The sequence below is a fragment of the Triticum urartu genome, chromosome 5 (genome assembly GCF_003073215.2).
Source record: "Triticum urartu cultivar G1812 chromosome 5, Tu2.1, whole genome shotgun sequence".
Classification (NCBI taxonomy): domain Eukaryota; kingdom Viridiplantae; phylum Streptophyta; class Magnoliopsida; order Poales; family Poaceae; genus Triticum; species Triticum urartu.
This window is the reverse complement of record NC_053026.1, coordinates 321,798,975-321,814,531: the sequence shown is the minus strand read 5'-3', so window position 1 is coordinate 321,814,531 and position 15,557 is coordinate 321,798,975. Positions and strand designations below refer to the sequence as shown.

At 44.4% G+C, this 15,557-nt stretch overlaps 2 protein-coding genes across 3 annotated transcripts; both read left to right on the top strand.

Annotated features, from left to right (window-relative positions):
• Positions 1-8,762: 8,762 nt before the first annotated feature.
• Positions 8,763-12,675, top strand: LOC125555957 (protein FLOWERING LOCUS T-like). 2 transcript variants are annotated; one of them, XM_048718762.1, is made up of 5 exons: positions 8,763-8,773; positions 11,572-11,764; positions 11,895-11,956; positions 12,186-12,226; positions 12,407-12,675. In XM_048718762.1, the coding sequence occupies exons 1-5, from the start codon at positions 8,763-8,765 to the stop codon at positions 12,631-12,633; spliced, it is 534 nt and encodes a 177-aa protein (XP_048574719.1). In that variant the 3' UTR covers positions 12,634-12,675. The 2 variants fall into 2 exon arrangements, with proteins under 2 accessions (XP_048574719.1, XP_048574718.1); XM_048718761.1 differs by lacking the exon at positions 8,763-8,773 and having other exon boundaries at positions 11,558-11,764.
• A 746-nt stretch (positions 12,676-13,421) lies between these two features.
• LOC125555956 lies at positions 13,422-14,136 on the top strand. The gene is made up of 2 exons (XM_048718760.1): positions 13,422-13,590; positions 13,691-14,136. Exons 1-2 carry the CDS (start codon positions 13,432-13,434, stop codon positions 13,967-13,969), a joined length of 438 nt encoding a protein of 145 aa, XP_048574717.1. The 5' UTR covers positions 13,422-13,431; the 3' UTR covers positions 13,970-14,136.
• Positions 14,137-15,557: the final 1,421 nt, after the last annotated feature.

Below are 15,557 nucleotides of genomic sequence, written 5' to 3'. Positions count from 1 at the left end.
CAACCAAAACAGAGGCTAGATAAATTATTTATTAAATAACAGCAAGGAAAAATATTGGGTTGTCTCCCAACAAGCGCTTTTCTTTAAAGCCTTATAGCTAGGCATAAGATTTCAATGATGCTCACATGAAAGACAAGAATTGAAGCACAAAGAGAGCATCATAAAACACGTGACAAACACATATAAGTCTAACATACTTCCTATGCATAGGCATCTTACAGGCAAACAAATTATCAAGGCAAGCAAAAACTAGCATATGCAAGGAAGCGGAAAGAAACAATAGCAATCTCAACATAACGAGAGGTAATTTAGTAACATGAAAATTTCTACCACCATATTTTCCTTTCTCATAATAATTGCATGTGGGATCATAAGCAAATTCAAAAAAATAGCTATCACATAAAATATTTTCAACACGATCCACATGCATGCAAAGTTGACACTCTTCCAAAATAGTGGGATTAACATTAACTAAAGTCATGACCTCTCCAAACCCACTTTTATCAAAAATTTCATAAGATTGAACGTTATCCAAATATGTGGGATCTAAAGTTGACACTCTTCCAAACCCACTTTCAATAATATTGCAAACACTATTATCAATCTCATATTCATCACGGGGCTTAAAATAAATTTTCAAGATCAAAAGAAGAATCACCCCAATCATGATCATTGCAACAAGTAGTAGACATAGCAAAACTAGCATCCCCAAGATTAGGGATTTGCATATTGACATTAATAGAATTTATACTATCATTATTGCAATCATGCTTTTTATTCAAAGATTCATCGTGAATCACTCCATAAAGTACTTTATCACAATTTTCAGATTCACAAATTTCAAGCAAAACTTCATAAAGATAATCTAGTGCACAAAACTCACTAGCAATTAGTTCATCATAATTGGATCTCTTAAAAATATTAGCAAGCGGATGAGGATCCATAGATCTTAGATTCTCTGTTTAGCAATAAATAAACAACTATTCCAACCAAACGAGCAAATGAGCCAAGTAAGACATCAAAGCAAATGGAAAGACGAACAGAAGAAGGGCGAATAAAATGGCAAGGGTGAAGTGGGGGAGAGGAAAATGGTAAATAATGTAATGTGAGGGATAAGAGTTTGTGACTTGGTATGTCTTGACTTGTGCGTAGACTCCCCGGCAACGGCGTCAGAAATCCTTCTTGCTACCTCTGGAGCATGCGTTGGTTTTCTCTTGAAGAGGAAAGGGTGATGCAGCAAAGCAGCATAAATATTTCCCTTAGTTTTTGAGAACCAATGTATCAATCCAGTAGGAGACCACGCGCGAGTCACCTCGTACCTACACAAACAAATAAGAACCTCGCAACCAACGCGATAAAGGGGTTGTCAATCCCTTCACGGCCACTTGCAAGAGTGAGATCTGATAGAGATAATAATAATAAGATAAATATTTTTGGTATTTTTATGATATAAATTGAAAGTAAAGATTGCAAAATAAAATAGATTGGAAACTTGTATGATGAAAAGTAGACCAGGGGCCATAGGTTTCACTAGTGGCTTCTCTCAAGATAGCATAAGTATTACGGTGGGTGAACAAATTACTGTCAAGCAATTGATAGAATTGAGCATAGTTATGAGAATATCTAGGTATGATCATGTATATACGCATCACGTTCGTGACAAGTAGACCGACTCCTGCCTGCATCTACTACTATTACTCCACACATCGACCGCTATCCAGCATGCATCTAGAGTATTAAGTTCAAGAGAACAGAGTAATGCTTTAAGCAAGATGACATGATGTAGAGGGATAAACTCATGCAATATGATATAAACCCCATCCTTTTATCCTCGATGGCAACAATACAATACGTGTCGTTTCCCCTACTGTCACTGGGATCGAGCACCACAAGATTGAACCCAAAGCTAAGCACTTCTCCCATTGCAAGAAAGATCAATCTAGTAGGCCAAACCAAACTGATAATTCGAAGAGACTTGTAAAGATAACCAATCATACATAAAAGAATTCAGGGAAGATCCAAATATTGTGCATAGATAATCTTGATCATAAACCCACAATTTATCGGATCTCGACAAACACACCGCAAAAGAGTTACATCGAATAGATCTCCAAGAAGATCGAGGAGAACTTTGTATTGAGATCCAAATAGAGAGAAGAAGCCATCTAGCTAATAACTATGGACCCGAAGGTCTGAGGTAAACTACTCACACATCATCGGAGAGGCTATGGTGTTGATGTAGAAGCCCCCCGTGATCAATGCCCCCTCCGGCGGAGCGCCGGAAAAGGCCCCAAGATGGGATCTCATGGGTACAGAAGGTTGCGGTGGTGGAATTAGGTTTTCGTGGTGCCCTCTGATGTTTTCAGGGTACGTAGGTATATATAGGAGGAAGAAGTAGGTCGGTGGAGCCACGAGGGGCCCACGAGAGTGGAGGGCGCGCCCAGGGGGGTAAGCGTGCCCCCTGCCTCGTGGCTTCCTTGTTGGTTGCTTGACATCCACTCCAAGTCCTCTGGATCACGTTTGTTCCAAAAATCACGCTCCCAAAGGTTTCATTCCATTTGGACTCCGTTTGATATTCTTTTTCTGCGAAACGCTGAAATAGGCAAAAAAACAGCAATTTGGGCTGGGCCTCCGGTTAATAGGTTAGTCCAAAAAATAATATAAAAGTGTATAAATAAGCCCTTTAAACATCCAAATCAGAATATATAATAGCATGGAACAATCAAAAATTATAGATACGTTGGAGACGTATCATAGGCTCACACAGATTGCGCATTTTGTGGTGCAGCACTCCCAAACTGCTTTCATGCCGGACAGAAACATCCTAGAAGGGGTGGTGGTCCTTCATGAAACGCTCCACGAAATTCACACGAAAAAACTAGATGGAGTTATTTTCAAGGTGGATTTTGAGAAAGCGTACGACAAAGTCAAATGACCTTTCCTTCAACAGGCCTTGCGTATGAAAGGTTTTTATGAAGCCTGGAGACGACAAGTAGAATCTTTCACGCAAAAAGGTAGTGTTGGAATTAAGGTGAATGATGATATTGGTCATTATTTCCAGACACATAAGGGCCTTAGACAAGGTGATTCGATGTCGCCTATTTTGTTCAACATTGTAGTTGATATGTTGGCAATTCTAATGGAAGGGCTAAGGAAGCTGGACAGGTGGGTGGCTTGGTGCCTCATCTGGTGGATGGAGGTGTATCCATTTTACAGTACGCTGATGATACTATCATATTTATGGAGCATGACTTGGCAAAAGCAAGAAATATAAAACTGGTGTTATGCTTATTTGAACAATTGACCGGGTTAAAGATTAACTTTCATAAAAGCGAATTGTTCTGTTTTGGAAGGGCCAATGAGGAACCAGAGGCTTATAGGCAATTGTTTGGGTGCGAATTGGGGACTCTACCTTTTACGTATCTAGGTATACCAATTCACCATCGTAAGCTAACAAACAGAGAATGGAAGTGCATTGAGGATCGCTTTGAGAAGAAACTGAGTTGCTGGAAGGGCAAGCTCATGTCATACGGAGGCCGATTAATTCTCATTAACTCGGTTCTCACGAGTATGCCTATGTTTCTCTTGTTATTTTTTGAGGTCCCAGTTGGAGTTAGGAAAAGACTGGACTTCTATCGATCCCATTTTTTCTGGCCAAGCGATGAACTAAAACGAAAATACAGACTAGCCAAGTGGGATATTATTTGTAGACCCGAAGACCAAGGGGGTCTTGGCATTGAAAATCTTAAGGTCAAAAATAGATGTCTTCTTAGCAAGTGGATGTGTAAGTTATCTATAGAGACTGAGGCCACATGGGCACAGATTCTCCGTAGTAAGTATCTTCACTCCAAAACGTTGTCCCAAGTGACAGCAAGGCCGACGGATTCGCCTTTCTGGAAAGTGTTGATGCGAGTCAAATCAGCCTTTTTCAACAGGACCAAGTTTATTATCGGAAATGGTACCAACACGCGTTTCTGGGAGGATACTTGGCTAGGAGAGACACCCCTCGCGCTTCAATACCCAACTTTGTATAATATTGTTCAATGACGCGAAGCGTCTGTTGCAACAGTATTTCAGTCCATCCCCCTTAATATTCAATTCAGGAGAATGCTAGTCGGTAATCGTTGGGAAGTTTGGCTGCATTTGGTGCGTAGACTGGTGGAGGTCCAGCTATCTCAACAACCCGATCAGTTGCGCTGGAAGCTTACTAGGACTGGGGAATTTACAGTTAAATCGATGTATCTCGATGTATCAACTCTAGCTCCATTTCTAGTTCCAAACATGTTTGAAAAGTCAAAGTTCCTTTAAAAATTAAAGTGTTTATGTGGTTTGTTCATAAACAAGTCATTTTAACCAAGGACAATCTGGCAAAGCGTAACTGGACATGACCTACTAGGTGTAGTTTTTGTGATCGGGATGAAACTATCAAACACCTTTTTCTTGACTGCCCACTGGCAAAAGTGCTTTGGCGGACGATGCACATAGCCTTTAATATTACTCCTCCGAATTCTGTCAGCATGTTATTTGGAACGTGGCTTAACGGGATACCGGCCGAAACAGCGAGACACATTCGCGTAGGAGTATGTGCTTTATTGTGGGCAGTCTGGAACTGCAGAAATGATTTGGTCTTTAACAGAAGAACACATTTTCATTTTTTGCAGGTTATCTTTCGAGTCACTGCTTTGATCCGTATGTGGTCGCTACTTACTCCGACGGAGGCCAGGGAGCGTTTGGTTACTGGATCTAGCCGGTGGGAGATGGTAGCACGTGATATTTTCAACCGGTTTGGATGGCGGTTATGTAATAGGATAGACAATTAGTTTCCTTATCTTGTTGATGCCGGCCGGTTGTGGCGTTGTGGTTACTTTTTTATAGGCTCTTTGTGAGCTTTTCCTTTACTTTCACTTCGGCTTTATAACCTTTGTTGAACCTATTTGCTTATTAATAAAGTTGGCCGTATGCATCGCTCTGATGCAGAGGCTGGGGAGTCCCCCCTTTTCTAAAAAAGACTTCGAATGCAGTCCGGCATGAAGGTTGACAGTGAACGAATGGTGTTGGGGAAGCTTCGTTGAACCCGTTTCAACCTCGGCGACCGTAGATGACGTTCAACTCGAGGTGCGGCCGAGTTTGAAGACCGCCTCAGGGGCTACTGGTGGTCTCCCGGCCTAGGGTTCCTTCACCACATTGGTTCCCGGCTTGGTTGGCCGGGCTGAGGACCCCTAGGTCGGTTCGTCCCAGACCACGTTGGGTGACTCATAACGTGTTATACAAAGACTCTGAATGACTTGCAGTACAAGATGAAGAGTCTGTCTCCACCGTCGTAACCGACTAGGATATGTAAACCTAGGGCCCCCGGTGTGCTACATAAGCAGTGATTCGGGATAGTCGATAAATACAAGACAATCCCTTTGTACTTTACCTGTACTTTATACACACTCCATCACAATATACACGAGAAGGAGTAAGGTTTTACCTCCGACGAGAGGGCCCGAACTTGGGTAAACACTCGCCTCCTGTTACCATCCAATCTATTCACCTCTTCGGGATACCCTACCGAGGGATATGCCGGAATCGTCTCCGACAGATCCTATGCAGAATGCCCAATGCGTGGCTGCACTTGTTATTAAAGACCCAGACATTTCTTTAGCTGCTAGAACTAACACTTTCTTTCAAATAAAAAAGAACTCTTCCACTATTAACACTGTTTTGAACGAAAGTGGAAATAAGAGAGAAAAATTTTAGGCAAATAAACTTGAGCAATTCTGAAGAGAATCAAAACGGCCTGAAGATCTAACACAATTTTTTTGGCCCAACTAAACCATGAGAAACTCTCTTATACTACTAACTACTCGTATTTGCCACAGGATTTGCGATGCAGAAACTCCTTTTTTCAGGTGCACAATCGAACCCAAGCTTTTGATCCAAGACAGTGACCATTTAGTCTCTAGGAGCCGTACTGTCTCCAGCTGTAAGAGTGTTTCTGAGCCAAACAGCACGTGGTTAATTAGCATATGGGTACAAAATAATCATGGATTTGGCAGACGTCAAAAGTAACTACGGAGTACATAGTATCAGATCAAAGGGTAAATAAAAGCACTGAACACAGTGCACTTGTCCCGGTTATGTGCACTGAATCATAGTCGATCTACAATAGTATTGTCAAATGTTTCTTTTCCCGCGAATTCGTAGGCGAACATGGCTATCGTATATTTCATGTGTGAAGCCACGCGTCTCCATATCCAGTTGATAATCATATCCATTTCGTGAAAGCTCAAAGTTTTACTGGAAGTTGTTGGCCCCCCTTTCACACCGACAACTCACTCATGTAATTCTGATTTGTTCCGGAAGAACATCTAGATATTCTCATTCTTGCCGTAGGTAATCCGCACTAAGAGGATGTGGTTTCCAGGACGACTAGTTAGCATAGACGACATATAGTAGTGATGGTATAACTAGACCGGGTAAGATTAGTCTTCTCGAAAAGTGAAGATTTGGTACCTAATTGGCCCAATTATTGTCTCTCAAGTCCCATGAGACGGTAGCAAAGGCAAATTGATCGATGATACCCTCCGTGTTGCTCTTAACCATGGAAACTTGATAGCAAGGGTACTAGTTCCTTTCAGGGAATTTAATTCAGTACACATGTCACTCCCTGCCTAGTCTAACTTGCATTATATCCTAATTTCTTGGAGTTGCTTAGGTATCCACTGATCCGTTCGATTAGAGATCATATTGCACTTGTCATTCCATCAGTTTCTCAATTACTTGTGCGCGAAAAGAGAAAATGGCTCTAGACTAATTTTTAGTTAAGCTTTCAAATTTTGTTCAGGCCCAACGTTTACTCAATAATACGAGGCATGACTGGTTGATTTTTAACGCTTTTGCTAAACATCATGTGCCTGAACGGGGAGGCCGCAGACGGCTATGGACTCCACGACAAGTGCGAGTTGTGAGCGAGCGGGAGAGAAAGACAGAACAGTGTGCGCTTAGTTGATGGTCGTTGAACGAAAATCTAACGCTCCAGAATTTGGACTGACGCACGCACCTGACCAATAGGGAGTCCCAAATCCTAACTATGCAAAGCTCGTCGGTTCACCTTCTACCACTCATATAGTCGAATATGAAATTGTGACATACGAAATGCTGACTGTAAATTAGGCACCTGCCAAACTAATCTGCAGCCGAATGGGCTTTGCACCTTCATGGACCCGGGGAGCTAAAAGAAAAAATGGTCCACCGGATCGAAAGGTACACTACATTTGATATTTCAGAAGAAAAAGGTGCACAGCATTTTGTCACGAGCACCAAGTGCCTTTTAGAACGCGCAAACAACTCTTTACAGTGGGACAGGGTAATCCTAGAAGTGCCTCTTTCGAGTATCATAGGCAAACCCACGTCTCGATCTCTTTCTTTTCCTCACGTTCTTCTTTTCAGGCCACGTACATTGCATCTTTCGGGAGCGGTTAATTATTTTCTTTAGAAACCACTGATAGAATGCCGTCGGAAGACCCAAAATATGTAGCACATGTGCAAGTCTAGTATTTAATCCAATGCACTGATTCCGCCATAAGAAACCTAACTAACGAAGATAAGCTTAGTTCATGGGAGCGGTTAATTATGATCCCATAAGTCATGCACTTAAAAATCAACCTAACGTGACACGTAATATTGTAACATGAACATTTTTTTAATATAGTTCAAAGTTACTGCATACACAAGCATACGCTCATCTCTATGAAAGCACGCATGCATGCTCAACCCAACGTGACATGACACGTAGTAGGGTAACCAAAACATTCTTTAACACAGTATAATCGAAGTCACTCGCATACACAGCCATACACTTACCTCTATGAATGAACGCATGCATATTCTATCTCTATGAGCATTTTTGAAAGACCGAGCATCTCCGTCCACTGAACAAACATCGCGGGAAGACTAAAATAAATCTAGGAATAATGCGACACTAATATCAAGTTTAGGACTTGAACCCTGATGGGCTGAGGATACTACCGTCCCTCTAACCATCCAATCACATATTGGTTCGCTATTGTAACCTGAACATGAAAATGTGATCTAGTACGCATGTCATGGACCCGTTCCATCCAAATGGACATCTTTCTAAATATACATAGAGACAAAGGACCAGGCACAACAATGTTTGTAACCCCGAAACTTCATGCCAGATTCAAAATAGTTAGGACATCTCCAACACTGGCCCACAAATTTGCTCCAACGTCCGTCCGCGGACAAGGGGACTAGTCTGCAAAGATGGATGCGGGGGCCGGTCATCCAAAGCTATCCACATATGTCCGGTTACATTTCAAATGAAATTCAACGAAAATGAATAAATTCGATTAAACTCAAACAAATCGGACATTTTTTTTACATAAAACCGGATGTTTTTCATCTAAACCGTAACAAACTCTTTACATTTAGACACTTTTCTACTAGACCAGACTCTAAACCTAGACTAATATGACTGCCAGTGCCCGTTCTTCCCCATCTTCGGTCGACCATGAGCCCCAGAAAATGAAGCCCCGCCCCCTTCCCAGTCCCTCCTTGACATGTCATCCCCATGTTCGGCAGCCCGCTCATCGGACTGCCGGATGCCCTTGAGGGATATGCTTCAGTTAGAGGGGAAGAATAGCCTCTGCTTCCCCATACCTTCCCTATGTTTGGCAGCACCGCTCATCGGAGTGGCGTCCGCTTCCATGAAGCAAGTATCAGGGTTGGTTTTTGGGGTGGGTGACAATGGTGGCATGAGAAGAGGGCAAGATATGGGATGTGCACGTCGGCGAGGGCCTTCATGGGACACAAGCGGCGGGGGCCTCCCATGATATACTTTTCCTCCCTGTCGGCGGCGGCTGCGGACGTGTTAGTCGCCTCGTTGATTTCCATGATGCCGACTTTTTTATCCACCGGCAGGGCGCGACGGCGGATGGCATGGGAGGAGTGGTACGGCACAACATTGTTCACGGCAACATCTTTGCCCATGCCGCCGTGCTCCTCCGTGAGTTAGCTTGGAGCGGTGACTTGTTGAACCACGTGCCGGCTTGGAGCAGTCACTTGATCCTCCGTGCGCAAGACTACAGCCTCGCTCTTTGTACCGACGGCTTCGAGCGGCGAGGGAGATTGAGCAGTGAGTTTTCTAGTTCGTATCCGGCGGGCTCGGCAAACCACCCAACTGACTTTTATGCAGGAGAACCCCTCTTCCTGCTCGCCGGATGCCATGGATAGTGTGGAGAATATGATGCAAGGAGGAGATGGGGAGCGGAGGTGTGGTGCGGTTCTTGCCCGGCGCATGGCCTCGTCTAAATAGCCGATGGACGCGAGGAGCCAACTGACGTTGTGTTTAATGTCGGTTGGCTCACGAACGGACGTGTGGACGGAGTAGGTTCCTCGGCACACGCACGACTTTAATGAATGCAGGCAACGAGGCATGTTCAGTCGGACATGCGAGGAGGCGTGTTCAGTCGGGCGTGTAGCAGGCAGAGCTCTCTTGGTTGGCGCGCTGCTTCAATGCCGGCGGCAGTGAGAGGTCGCGTCCGCTCTTGGTCGGCGTCATTGCGGAGCGGCTGCTCATAGCGGCACGAATGCGGGTAGCTAGCACCGAGCGAAAAAACACTCGTGCGAGGGAGGGTGGGTATGGGTGGGCCAGGGTAGTCAGAAGCGAACGTGCCAGTGACCCGGACGCCCGCAAACCCCCCCCCCCCCCCCCCACACACATTTTTATCACTGGTTTGCAGAAAAAAGTATGTCCGGACTGCCGAGCGGACCGATACAGGCCCACTGGATGGCAACACGCGTCCAGATCGCGCGGTCCGGACGTATGCGGCGGTTTGAGGTTCCGCATTGAACATGCCCTTAAGAATCAACTTTAAAGTAGGTGAAATTTCGTTAAAATTAAGTCGATTTTAATATATCTGAATCTGAAAGAAATCTCAAATTTTGAATATTTCGGCGAGGTCTGATTTTTGTGTGTGTTATTGAAAGTTTAAACCTTGCATGTGATAGGCAACACATTTTGAGATTAACTAGGGAAATGATTTGCACGGTTCACAAAAGGTTCATTTAGTTCTTTCTTAACTATACTCTCTCCATTGAAATTAAGCGGTATGTTGATCATCCAACAAATCCACGCCTTAGCCAACATTTGAATGCAATATTATATACGGGTTATGTGACACAAAATTGATATCAATGGAGCCACCTTCCAAAGTTCTTTATTGTGATTGTGACCTTGTTAACAGTAAGAAGAATAGTCTGAAATAAATTGTGTTAACTGAAAATTTGAACACTCAAAATACGCTTTACATTTTCCAGCGGAGCGAATAGGCACACAAAACTCTCTGAATTATGTATCCCCTAGGAAAATAACTACTATTACCTCCGCTCCAAGAAACTTGTCTTAGATTTGTCTACATATACTACAATCAGAACCACTATTCCATTTAATTAGCAAAAAGGGATGTACATATATTTATCACTTATTTTATAGAAATTAGAGCTAAAATTTATAAATTTAAAATGATATAAAATTTATGGTGAATAATGAGGATGTACCACTGAACTACTAACTCAATGTGTCAGGGGTTGTACTTAATGTGAGTACTATTTTCTTGCATTAACAATTTAACATGGAGTATAAAATTGTATTGTCAAAGTTGCACTGAAATATAAATTCAAAACAAAACAAGTTAAACTCATTCCCGATATATGTATAGGACGCTGCTAAAACCTTCAGGAGAAGTGACTTCGAGTTGAACTATCTTGTTTTATCGTAGGGTGCATTATTTTGGCACAGGAGCCATAAGATCTTCAGTGAGGTAGCTAAAAAGATATAGCTAGGCCTAGGCAGCTGATAAAATCAAACAGGCTCTGGTACAAAAGAACATACCTGGATGATACTTGAAAAAAGGAATATATGGGGATATAAACTTTGTTGCTTTCGTAATTCACTTGTTGAACTCATGTTCTTCTCAACAAGTACACCACCATATCTGCTTTGCGCCTTTGCCTCCGCATCCACTTTACGTGAAGAATCCAATACGATGACTGGATTCACCTAGCTAGCTAGTATTAAGAGAGAAAAGAGAGAAAGCAGAAGGGAAAACAATGGTGTCCAGGCTATTGCTGCTGGGGTATCGATCGTGCCTGAAAACTAAGTATATAGCTACCTGTGAGTTGTCATCACATTGGGGGTCAAAGAGCTTCCTTTCTAAGGCGTCAGCACTTCCTTTCTCCGTCTCCCCGTTACTTGTACATTGCATCCGTAACTGGATTTGGCATGGTTACCTCAAGATTTTATTCACTCCGAAATGGTCTCTCCACTTGGTATATGTCTATGCCCAGAGGATTAAGATGGATCTTTAAAGAAAGTTTATATTCCGATGCAAGGAATCGATCGTATCGTATCCATTTCAAGCATATAAATACGTAGCTCACCTATGCAAACTCCAATGCACATTTGAGCTTAATTAGCTAGCTAGCTTTTATTTTCCTTGCGGGAAAATTAGCTAGCTAGCTGGTGACAAGTCTTCCGATCGAGCCGGCGATGAGCACGTCAAGGAATCCGCTGGTCGTCGGGAACATCGTCGGAGAAATCATCGACCACTTTGATGCTTCGGCGGTGCTGAGGCTGTTCTATAACAACCGCGAGATGACCAGTGGGTCTGGGCTGAGGCCGTCGCAGGTGGCCAGGGAGCCGACCGTCCGGATAACTGGCTCCCGGGGGCGCAATGAAACATCACTATACACGCTGGTGAGTCACCGGCCAATTGCATCAATCGATGCTTATTGCGTCCTTTTCGAAAGAAAAGAAAAAACACTTGTCGTGGTTGCTGATGCTCCTTCTCATGCATGTATATGTTACTGCCATGTTTTGTTACTAGGTGATGGTGGATCCTGATGCACCTAGTCCAAGCAACCCTTCCAAAAGGGAGTACCTCCATTGGTACGTACGTGCTAAACTAGAGCTAAGCATTAACCAACCATTCATTTTTTCCCATGTCAACCCTAATTTCTTGTATCAGTTGATGCATCATCATACTCCTAAGTCCTAACACAAATATGCCTCCAAGGCTAGTCTAGGATGGTCTCGTTTCTTTTATACTCCTACCACAGACTCCGTGCTTGTTTATCAAGAATAAATTATTCATGCGTCCTTTTCATTTGCTGTGCAGGTTAGTGATGGACATACCGGAAGGAGGTGATGTCAGTCATGGTAAGCGGGCGACTTGGCAGAAATTAATATGGACAAGTTCCATGCATGCACTAACCAGCTGCTGCCACGTTCACTAAGAGGATTGAACATGCATGCATGTGGATTTCGCATTGTACTATTGCAGTATATGTTTAATCATGTGTTAAGTTTTCTTATTACTCTGCTGATGAAACGTGTCAGGAACTGAGGTGGTGGCGTACGAGAGCCCGCAGCCCAAGGCGGGGATCCACCGCCTGGCGTTCATCGTGTTCCGGCAGACGGTTAGGCAGGTGATCTACGCGCCGGGGTGGCGCCCCAACTTCAACACCAGGGATTTCGCGGCGTGCTACTGCCTTGGCGCGCCGGTCGCCGCCGCCTACTTCAACTGCCAGAGGGAGGGCGGCTGCGGTGGCCGGAGGTGCAGCTGAAGTCCACGGCGACAAGGCTGTCCGACCGTCGCCCATCATCGATAACAGGACCCGGTCCGACCTAATTATTGAAGGCAAAGAAAGTATGACATACACATGTACAACGTAGTATAAGTATGCATACCGTGCATTGTGAGAGAGTGCGTGCGATTGCCAAGATAGAATATTGTGTATGTATTTGTATCTGTGTGTTTTATGGAGCTTATCAACATGACAAGTACTAAGAAGTACTGATATCTCTAATATAATATTTGCGGTACACTGAGGTGATCTTGCTCAGATGTTCGGTATATCTCCTTTGCACCCGAAAAAGTGTTCCATATAAGTATCTCATACCTTGTATATTTAAATAGTTAGCCCATAACCAAAAATGCCGTTTGGCGGACGAGCTCCATGCAGCTCGGTATCCTAGTCGTCTATAATCGCATCTAGCAGCTGCACCAACGCATTTAATGACATGTATTCGAGCTGGCAAGGATATATGCCACACTGTATTCTGTATTTTCGTGCAGTAGCATCTCAGGACTGACGAAAATGCATGGCAGGCTAGTTAGACGTGCCATCGATCCACCCATTATGTGCATGCAGTGCTAGCAGCTAATCCACTCACTGACGAACATGGGCAAGCTCACGCTCCCATGTTCAGAGATAAGCCGATGAGCTAGCCGTTTGGAATCCGAACGTTGGGTCTGACGATCAGACCGTTGGGGAAATGCTCTATTTATACCGCCGGAGAACAGCAGCCTAATGCTTCTCCTCCTCTCAGCTCTCATCAGTGAATAGCTTGGAATCGCAGCAATGGCAGCTTCTTCTTCCTCAGTTCATTCCAGAGATAGACGCCAACACCTGCCGCTCATCATGTGCCCTGATTGCCAGGAGGTCAGGGTGGAGACAAACATCTGCAGCAAAGAAGGGCCGAACGAGGGGAGGCGCTTCTACAAGTGCCCGATCGACAGTGTAAGTTTTCATCAATGTCCACAAGAAGTTCCATGGGAAAATCGATAAATGAAGTCTCACATTGTTGTTTGTGTTTTTTTTGTGGTATGGGGCTGAGCAGGGCCCAGACAAGTGCGGCTGGTTCAGGTGGGAAGATGTTTACGCCGGAATCATTCGGCGGAGGGAAGCTCGCCTGAGGTATGGAGACCCATACGGTGTCCAAGGTTCGAGCCAAGGCATGGCTGGACATGCTACGCAGACGCAGCCGGAGCAGGCACCCGAGATCGTCAGGCAGCCGCGGACTGAGCAAGCACAGGCCAGGGGAGGCCGCGACTGGCTCGTTATCTGCCTCATGGTGATCAACATGATCTTCACCCTGACCATCCTTTCACAGGTGTGATGAGCTACTGTCAAGCACGCTATCCGTTCTAATCGTAGACATATGTTTTCCAATTATCCACTATAATCCTTTCCCTCTAGTTCTAGTTGCGAGTCACTGAGCCTGTTGATTAGGTCGTTAATGGGTCATCGAGTTAGCATGCAAAAGCTTGTCAGTGTATGCTTCAAGTTTATGTTTATTAATAACCAGCTCATCAATGTATGATTATCTGCATCATCGGATGGACACGCTAATCAGTCTGGCCAGCGGAAAAATGTTGACGTAGTCAGAGAGAGGCCCCACTTTTTGCTTGACTGGTGATATCTACTTGCTGGACGTAGTAAATTGTGTTGACTAGTCAGGTCGGGTGTTAACTCTGTCGCCAACTGTGCACACAATCACCATCACCCAGCAGTAAATAGAACGCGCGCTGAAACTAGAAGGGAGCGGTGCGAGCCATCTCCCCTGCTTTTCTGCCTCGCTCACCGCACGCCATCTCGGCATCTCCTTCCTCCCCCCACCAGCGCTGAAGCTTGCATCGTATCCATGGCACCAGCCACTTAAGCAAACGGGTTCAGCCCTGCGAGTCGAGGATTCAAGCAAGAAGAGGAGGCAGTGAGGATTCAAGCAAGAACAGGAGGCAAGTATGTAAAGGCAAATCCAACTCTCTGTATCACACTCGCAGTTGCAAAAACTATTCATCTGTAGCAGTAGGGATCCATTGAAATGCTCGAGTTTAGTACGGATTATTATAGAAAGCCATTTGATTTACCAGATCCATCTTGTATCTTCTGTTCAATTTGTAGTGCGCACCTCATCACATCGGCGTCGTCGGCCGGCATGGAAAGCAATGTAGACCTAGAGGCGTCTGATTTACAGGTCACAGATAACTGGGAGTTCGCATCCGCCGTAGGCCCAGGCGCAGTTACATCTAGGATTTCAGTGCAAAAGCTGTGCAACATATTCTCCCGGTTTGGACAGTTCAAGAGGAAGTTGATAGCAGAGATTGGTTTTGAAGGCGTGCTGTCACTCAGGTCCCTGCCGAAGCTGAACCTGAAATTCAGTTCGTTCCTCATGGAGAGGGTGGATGCAGACACATGCGTAATCACCATAGATGAAGGGCGTTCAATCAAGTTCACAGCAGCTGATGTCAACAATGTTTTTGGGCTTCCAGTAGGTGGGAAAAGGATATCAACATATCCATGTGACTTGCCGGAGGCATGCATTGAGTACAAGAAATTTGCAGAAGAGCTTAGTGACAAGGGCACACATAGCCTGAAAGCTGCAGAGGCCATACTGTTGAAAGACATCCAGGAAGACTCGCCTAGCGTCGCCATAGAGATGTTTAAAATTGCCACTGTCATTTTTATTTTCGAGCATTTGCTATGTCCTTCGTCGAAGAATGACTACACCAGCGTAGACTACTGGGGTGCACTGAACACAACTTCAGAGATTAGTCAATTTGATTGGTGTGAATTTGTCATCGAGCACCTGTTAAGCGCTGTCCGAAAGCTGAAGACTGATCTTCAGACACAGCACTCAACTATACATCTTGTGGGTTGCCATCTGTTCCTACAGGTGAAATGAAATGTGTCCTATTTTTCTTGTT

Bases quoted from the DNA above. Each gene is read 5' to 3' on its own strand.
- LOC125555957 (XM_048718761.1), top strand. From the start codon at position 11,558: ATGAGCACGTCAAGGAATCCGCTGGTCGTCGGGAACATCGTCGGAGAA. The intron at 11,765-11,894 runs GTGAGTCACCGG...TTTTGTTACTAG, and splicing joins AAACATCACTATACACGCTG to GTGATGGTGGATCCTGATGC. The intron at 11,957-12,185 runs GTACGTACGTGC...TTTGCTGTGCAG, and splicing joins AAAAGGGAGTACCTCCATTG to GTTAGTGATGGACATACCGG.
- LOC125555956 (XM_048718760.1), top strand. From the start codon at position 13,432: ATGGCAGCTTCTTCTTCCTCAGTTCATTCCAGAGATAGACGCCAACAC. The intron at 13,591-13,690 runs GTAAGTTTTCAT...GGGGCTGAGCAG, and splicing joins ACAAGTGCCCGATCGACAGT to GGCCCAGACAAGTGCGGCTG.